General features: G+C 38.9%; 1 protein-coding gene across 2 annotated transcripts in view; it reads right to left on the bottom strand.

Moving 5' to 3' along the window:
• LOC122059501 (G-type lectin S-receptor-like serine/threonine-protein kinase LECRK2) overlaps window positions 1-2604 on the bottom strand; it is a 2867-nt gene extending 263 nt beyond the window's left edge. Inside the window, exon 1 of one of the 2 annotated variants that reach the window (XM_042622297.1) lies at window positions 13-2604. In XM_042622297.1, the coding sequence (XP_042478231.1) occupies window positions 20-2389 (2370 nt within the window). In that variant the 5' untranslated portion in view covers window positions 2390-2604 and the 3' untranslated portion in view covers window positions 13-19. Of the gene's footprint in view, window positions 1-7 lie in introns of both variants that reach the window. The other variant, XM_042622298.1, reaches the window with a different exon arrangement.
• Window positions 2605-8948: the final 6344 nt, after the last annotated feature.

An 8948-nucleotide genomic window follows, 5' to 3' on the forward strand; every position in this document is an offset into this window, starting at 1 on the left:
GGGGGGGGGGGGGGGGGTGTTAACAGGAAGAGCTGAAGGGAAAAGGGCGTGGTGGGCAGGGAACAGCAACAGCTGCTTCAAGCATCTGTAACACCTTCTTCATTGTAGGCCTCAGAGACGGCTCCTCTTGAATACACCATATTGCTATCATCACAAAAGTCAGTAGCCGCTTCTCATCCCTCATGGCCTCTTCATCCTTCTCCACCAACTCTTCAATTTTCCCTTCTCTATAGCAATCATAAGCCCAGTTAGTTAATAAAGCTTTTTCTTCTCCCTCCCATGCTGTCTCAACACTCTTCCTACAAGAGATAATCTCCAACAACATCACACCAAAGCTATAAACATCCACTTTTGCTGTGATCGGCGTACGCCGGAACCACTCTGGTGCCACATATCCTCTAGTCCCTCGAACGCCTGTAAGAGTTAAGACCTGGTCAGGCATCAACAACTTTGCCAATCCAAAATCAGAAATCCTTGGCCTGAAAAAATCGTCTAGAAGTATGTTCTGAGGCTTTATATCACAATGGATGATCTGGGTGCTACATTCTTCGTGTAGGTAAAAAAGCCCTCTTGCAATACCAATTGCAATCTGGGTTCTTTGATCCCAATGAGGCCTTGAGAGTCCAAAGAGAAAGCTTGCCAAAGAGCCATTGCTCATGAACTCGTACACCAAAAGCCTGTGAGATCCGTCATCACAATATCCAAACAATCGAACTAAATTCTTGTGGTGGGTCTGGCCGATCACATTTACCTCTGTTTTGAATTCCTTCTCACCTTCTTGAACCACCTTGTCTAGTCTCTTGACTGCAACCAGATTTCGAGAGCCTAATGGGTAGAGACCTTTGTAAACAATCCCAAAAGCACCTTTTCCCAATTCTTCCTTGAACCCATTTGTTGCTTCTTCGAGTTCTTTGTATGTAAAGGATCGTAGATTAGTCTCCGAAATGGTTAAATCTTTCTTGCTTCTTTTCGGTCTTTTTTGGTACACAAAGAAAGCAATCAAACAAATTCCAGATAACAATAAGAAGTTGATAAATGCAGAACTACCCAATGATCCAACCAAGATAACTATTATCTGATTTTTCCTCTTGGTGCTTGAAGAACTTGCACGCCTTAATTTGAACAGAGCCTTCCCTGTGTCGCTTGCACTGAACCTCCCATTGGAGAGTGGAAGCTTCTTCTTCCAGCATGTCACGTTTCTATAAATAACAACACCACAGTAACAGTCAAGCAAGCACGAATTCTTGCATTCCTCTTCACTAACGGGCTCAAGCCTTTCGTAATCAGCCAATGGCCAATCTGTGCTATTCAATTCCGTGAACTCAAACAGAGCCTCAGGGAAACCAGATTCATCTTCTTCACATACGAGTGGGATATTTGGTTTGCAGCCACTGAGACTGCTATTTGGATCAATTTGGGAGTATTCAGGTGGGCATTCACATACGGGAATCCCATTAACAGCTCTGCAGTAGCTATTAAACCCACAAGCACCACTGCCTAGGCCCCCAGTAATGTCACAGACATTACCAGGAAATGATTTCTCAATGGACCATTCTTCCCTACCCCAACCAGAAGACCTTGGATGAGTATAAAGATAAAATGCTCCATGAACATCAAGGGTCGCCCTGTGATAGAAATCATCAATTGGGTATGTGTCGATTGGTGAGAGATCTTCAATGCTTCCGTTGCTTCTCTTTATATAAAGACTGCCTGATTCATTGAAGACCAACGTCGAACGATTTTCAGGGGGATTAGCCTCAATGGTGAAGTAAGGATCGTAGGTGGTATAAGACGGCAAGGCGACAGGATTTATCTGGAGCTTTCCACCTAGGACCAATTGGAGTTGAAACCTTCCCTGTGAGTAGTTAGTATACGTCAGCCGAGAAGAAAGATTGACACCCACTTGCAGTATCTGTCCAGGCAATATGGTGTCTGTAGGATTGCTGAAGCTCTCCCAAATGTGATGATACTCCTTATTTTGAAGCACGAAGTTGCCATTGTCGAGCATGGCAGCATAAGCAACCTTGCTGGAATTAATGATTTCAGCCTTCCATAACTCCTGGCCTGTGGGGTTGGTTAGCTGGAGTTGGCCACCTGTTGTAAGCTCAATTTTGGAATTTTTTGGAGCTGGGTTACCAAAACCATCGACATACCAAACGATGGTTTGGTTTGGTATTTGGTAGAACCAGATGCAGAGCAAGAAGAAATTATTGTCTTCAAGGCGACGAAACCCAAAGGCAAAGTCCTTGGAAGGTGAAGTCCACGAACCTCCATCGCCAGCTATGAGATGGGTACCCAAGGTCACATTATTAGCTTGAGAAACAGCCAAGAGGGGAAAAAGAAGGGAAGAGAAGAACAGAATATGAGGAAAAGCAGCATTAAAAGACATTGGCAAAGCTATATGGCAAAAGGGATTGCCCAAAACTCCTCAAATTTTTTAAACAAGCAAGATTTGCAGAGAGAGTTTGGGATTTTTGCACAATAATTTGAAAGGAGAAGGTATATCTAAGCAAGAGGGCTGAGCACATCCAGCCTGACCGAATGAGTTGATCAACAATTGACTTGAGCACTTGACTGGGATTATTTTTTTTTCTTTTTTGATTTTCAAGTGAACAAAAAGTTAAGCATTCCCTCTCTTGTGTGGTTGAAAGCATACCATGTGTCCGTGGAACAGTGGAAGTTATTGTTTGTTTGTTGAACATTGTCAGATTTGAAATGAAATTGAATTTTCTTTTGACTAGTAGGTTCATCTGTCTACTACATCTTTCATAACTGCTACGCGTTCTTTTCTTTCTTCCTTTACTCTGAACTTGTAAATTGTAATTTTTAAAGAAAAACTTGAAATTGTACACTTACGAAATGTGTTTAGTTTATCGAATGCAAATTAATACGCAATAATATAAGAATGAAGTTTTTCTTCACCCATGATGAAGTAAGAGTTCCTTCCTAGTGGGAATTAATATTGTCAAATCGTCAAAGGGGATGGTAGTTTTGATTTTGGGCTCTGGGTCCTCTCTAATCTCCATGGAGCGGAGAGTCCAGGGAGTCATCCCACGACTAGAGGACTTGGGCACCATCTTCAGGTCACCCCAATCGTGATATGATTCTTTGGGTTATCTAATTCTTGAAGAAGATATTTTTCCTTAATTTCGTCAATAAAAGGTGAGAGCATAATTTCAAGTATTGATATCGTATCAGTCATATCATATTGATATCGATTGAGATCGATCATTGATCTTTAATCGATTCTGATCGATTACTCGTACCGTTTCAAGGGTAAAACAATAAAATAAAAAAAATATACTTTTTTTGAAAAGCAAGGGGCAAAAGTGATCGATACCCACCGATCCTCTTTGATACCAATTCAGATTGGATCGGTATTAACAAAGATCGATACTAATACCGATACTAAGAACTAAACATGAAACAAAACGGTTAATATCGCCGAATCATAATAGTATCAACCATGACCAATCCTCGATCCTAACCTTTCTGATCTCATTCCAGAAGTGTGGTCCAAGGGTAAAAGCGTAATAAATATTGTTTTCTGTTCAATATGATCCAATCTAAACCTTGACGGTTTTGGCCTTGACCATTCCCATGTTTAGAACTTTATTCAAGATTCCAGTCACAAAGACTGCACTAGCTTTCCACATGTGCGGGATGGTGGTTGCAGAGGATGGGGTGGGGATACTGTGAGTCTGCAAGGGAGGGTGGGCAAGTGGGGAAAGTGAGAGCAGGTGAGGAAGGGCTGTTGGAGTTGGGGTTCTTTGGGTCTCACAAATTATTTAAAAAACTACAAATAAAATATATGAAGAGAGAAGTAGAAGGGAGATAAAGGCTTCGTTCTCTCTATTTGGCGGGTTCTACCTGGACTGGATCCTCTCCAATGCCCCAGCGTGCATCAGACAGTTGGCCACATTCAAATGCACACCCCTGACCATCAGATGCACACTGGGCACATTGATGCACTTGAGAAGATCTGATTCCATTCTACCACCACAAATTTATGGTCCCAATTGACCACACATTTAGTAGATGTTTATGCTGGTCTAAGTTACCCTTTAGACTTGCTGGACAGGGAAGCCTATCCCTAAAAATGGCTGTAAAGATTTATAAAATTACAAGAATATTGTTTCACACGTGTAGGGTTTTACAAGAATAGTATTTTTCCTCTATTTCAACATCTATAATCCCTTTTCCGTTCTACCAGCCAAAATCAATCACCTCACCTCCATGGAAGTTTACCAGTGATGGAACTTTAGCTCCAGGGACTTTTAGTTGAATCTTGAAATTTTCTTCCTTGTCCTAAACTTCAACTATCATCACGGTTGGTGATTAGACAATCTTGCTCTGTTATTTGAAGACATTTTTTTTTTTTTTATAAGTTAAAAAAGATGTTCTATGGTAGTGATCATAGCCCTAGGCCAATTGGTCCTGCAAAAGCACCACTTGCCGTACAGAGGCTTGTTCTGGGGGCTGTGATCACTACTATAGAGCACCCTTTTTCATTACCAAAAAAAAAGATCATAGCCCCAGGCCAAAGCCTCCATAAGACAAATAGCACTTTTGCAGGACCAACGAGCGATAGTAGGGCATGCCAATTAGAACCCACAACCAGCGACCCGAGCGATGATGGGGCAAGGGCTTCCTTCACTAGGCTACCAACCCCGTTGGCATTTGAAAACAATTTTGACGTGTAAATCACCTACTACATGGGACTTTGACTACAATTACTAGGGCATGTTCCGATGGTGGAAACTTTGAGGTGGAATAGTAGTGAGAAAGGGTCCAATGTACGTTGGGTGGGTGAATGGCAGGGAAGTAAAGTTCGAACCAGATCATCTCAAGTGCGTCAGTGCAATCCAACAATCAGAGGTGCGTGTCCCGTGCTGCCAACCATCCGCTGCACACTGAGACACTGGAAAAGAGGGTCCAGCAAAATTAGGGAAAAGTTGAACTTTTCACCCCAAGTATACACATACACACATGCTGACACGCACGCACACAAATTGAAAGAGAGAGAGGAAATCATTTGTAGAGGCATATCTGATATTGGAATTCTCTTCAAGTGTTCCTTTTTTTTTTTTTTTTTTTTTTTTTTTTTTTTTTTTTTTTTTTTTTTTTTTTTTTTTTTTTTTCTTTTTTCTTTTCATCTTTTCTTCTTTTCTTCTTTTCTTCTTTTCTTTGGGATTTTATTGCAAATACCTCATTTTTTGTCTTCTTCTTTTCCAAATTTATGTAAATGTAGAAATGCTTTGGATCAAGTTTTCTTTCATCCACGAAAATGTAGATTGATCTTTAAACGTTATAAACTTTCTCCAAATGCTTTTGTTTTATTTTGTTTACTCTCCCTACATATGTTGGATGTCTGAAATGTTCTTTATTGTTCCAGGCACCTATTCAAAAGCAATGATGGCCATTGAGGAAAGAAAATTAAGGGATGATTGAAGAACACCTTAGCAATTTCAAGGCTGCTAGCTCATCTGCTACATGTCAAAATTGTTTTCCAATAGCAACCCTCACATTCCTTCATCCTCAACCTTAATAATTTTTTCCTTCATCCTCAACCTTAATAATTTTTTAATGGTTTGCTCCACTACCTATGACAATTCAAAAAAACTTTTTGGTTGAGCTAACGGTGCATTCTATAAAGATAAATATATCTCATTAATAATTAATTATGTGATGATAGGAAATTATATTGAAGCAAGCATAACAGATCTTTTACTTGGACTAAAATAAGCTACAAATCAAGGATGGAAGAACAATGAAATCGGAGTGATGCATAGAACTTGTAACAATTCTTTTCGGAACCAAGCACTACCTCGTGGCCTTTTTTTTTTTTTACTCTCTCTCCATTTTGTTCAAGTTCAGGCATGGTAACGACGTCAACGTGGTGTTTTTTGTCAAATATTTAGCTTTTGTTTCTATGTTATTCCATCGTCTTCCTAATGAACATGGACATAGATGTACTCTCCTTATTGAATTAATGATTTTTATTTTCCCATTAGGAAAAAAAAAAAATCCACCCATTTCTTTCAGTTGTCATAATCAGTAGCCTCAAGTAAAGCAAGATTTTCGAACCACCATTAAAGATACTAGAAAGTCTAATTCAATAGATAGGAAAATTTATGATTCAACAAAGTCCTACAGGACTTTCCATTACTGGGAAACTTCCATGGGGTAAGGTGATTGATTTTGACTGGTAAAATTGGTAAAAAAAAAAAAAAAAAAAAAAGGCATATTTAGAATTGAATTAAACACATGAGAGGATTTTCCTCTCCTAATGCTTAGTGTTGGGAAGATCATAACTAACTCCAAAGGGTAGCAGAGTTGGTAAGGAACCTTCGCCTCATGAAGTGTGTGGTTCTGAGTTCGACTCCTATTTTTTTCTTGGAGTCATTCACAAAAGAGTGTTTAATGTAGGGGTGTCAACCGGTCGGGCCAGTCCTGTTTCAGTCGGACTTAATCGGGCTTGAAGACTTTCAAAGGCTGAACCGTGTCCATCCATTTAACTAATAGGGCTTAGTTATTGAGGGCATGGTACACTTTATATTCGGTCAGGTCGGCCTCAGGCTATAATCGAGCTACCTTAATCGGGCTTTAGTCGGGCCTTAACCGGGCTACGAACATGTTTAATGTTAAACGGGCTTTAACCGATTTTTAAACGAGTCCTCTTTAAAATGTGCTCTTATATTCCAACTCATTCATTCAAGCCAAAAAAAATGACAATGAATCAATAAATGATACCAAATATAATCATTATTTAAAATGTGAACATGTCTTTACTTTTTAGCTTTTACTCTTTAATTTGGGGGATAAAATATGTATTCTACAATCATTAAAGGGTCGGGCCAAGCCGATGCACAATAGGCCGATCTCGGTCCGGTGCCTGACGGTCTGAGTAGCAAGATCGAGACCGACCGTTTGTAAACAGGCCGGACTCAAGCCCGACACGTTTAATAAATGGTCCAGGCCGGGCCAGTCTATAAACGGTCGGTCTCGGTCGGTATAGTCAGGTCGGGCCACGAATTGACACCCCTAGTTTAGTGCTGTTCAATGTTTTCATGAAAGTTAAATGGCTCTCATTCGACTCCAGTATGACCTGGTCCATGTGGTTATGAGATCAGTATGGGTCCGCGAGACTAGTTAGGCCGAAAACCTGGATACCTATTATTTGCCAAAAAAATATCTGAAGTGTGTCCATAAAACCCTGTTATTTGAATTAAATTGTTTAGTTTATTTGATTATTTAATGTGATTTAATAATGAGTCTTGGTAATCTTTACTCTTTTACTTAAAATTGTTCCAAAATTCTCCCTTTGAATTCTTCCCTTCTTAGAATCCCATTGCTTTCCTTTTTGCACTTATTATTTTTTAAAAATTTATTTAAAATGAGTGTCTGAATGACAACTCTATAGGTGTGTTTAGAACTTGACATTCACCTTTTCATTCCATGAGATAGTTGATTTTTTTTTTCCTATTGATACTAAGTTACCTAATCGTCAGTATTAAATATTAGGAAATTTTTCGAAACTCATACTTTTTATTCCTCACATGTGGGATATCTATGGTGAGAGTCCCCAATCCCTAAAGTTTCATATCATATTGTCTTTTTGATGCCACACAAATAAAATGCATCAGACCAACCTATTAATGGTTGATATATTATAGGTTTCCCACAACGCCAGCCTTAAACCCAAACTGCGCACCCCCATCCATATTATTGTAGCACCTACCCTATAAAACGTCCTAAATAGCCTATATTTGGTAAGTTTCTTGTAATACCCCCTCCAACGCCCAAAACTACACACGGAGTCGAAATGAACCCTCCCCCAATGATATAATACCAAAAAATGACAAATTTTCTTTTGCAAAGTGATCCGTCATTTTGAATCACATGAACAGTTTGTTTTGACCAACTAATACTTGGATGAGCCATACACTTATTTTTTGAGGGACCTGGTTCAAGGCCAAGCAACCACCTATGATACCTAGGTTTTCAAAGCCTTATTTTCTCACTTGGATATTAAACATCTTTTATTTTGTGCTCATCCTTTCTCTAAGTGTGTGCTACCCTTATTTGGGTGTGTACACTGCTTGTTCGTGCCCTACAAAAGAAAAAAAAAATTAAATAAATAAATAATACAAACACTAACAGCAGTGAATTAATTGGGTGGCCAAGGTGGTTGGGATACAATAGACGCTAGTACATGCATCTGTACTGCACTCGTGTACTGTTCTGCTGTTGTTACTTGTTGACTAGTCATTCATTTTTTAAGTGAATGAAGAAGCAAAGATTTCCCCCATAAACTATGATTTTTTAAGTGTTTGATTCAATTAACTTAAAGATCTTACTACAAGAGGTAAAATTCTTGATTTTCAGCTAATTTGACTGACTAAAAGAAGGAGAGAAAAAAAAAAAAAGGCAAAAATGAAGTGGCATTGACTTCTTCAACATTGATGCAGTCCATGATGTTCCTGGTTCTTAATCTACCACCCCACCCCACCCTTCCTGTCACTTGCTGAATGCTCGACTAAGTATGAACTAGTTAACAATAACTGTTTAGCGCAGTTGATTAGTTATGGTGTGCAAAAATTTCATGTTCAGCAGGAGGTCTCGAGTTCGAGTCTCTTGGTTGTTACTTACTTTCTTCCCCACGTATCAGAAAAAAAAAAAAAAAAAAAAAAAAAAAAAAAAAAGTACGAACTAGTTAGACTAAGCATATTTACATCCTTGTGATCAAATAACCCATTATATCTTTTTCCTCTTACCCATTAATGTAGCATGTTATTCTGCATATTAAATCATTTAAACATTTCATAAGAAAATGAGTAGCAGTAATGAAAGATGCGGACATATAATCTGCCAGTCAAAATATACATTGAAGGAAAACTTTCTCCATAAATGTAAGTCGATATCAAAGTATACAAAGTCATGGTTTG

This window comes from Macadamia integrifolia, chromosome 13, assembly GCF_013358625.1.
Source record: "Macadamia integrifolia cultivar HAES 741 chromosome 13, SCU_Mint_v3, whole genome shotgun sequence".
NCBI lineage: Eukaryota > Viridiplantae > Streptophyta > Magnoliopsida > Proteales > Proteaceae > Macadamia > Macadamia integrifolia.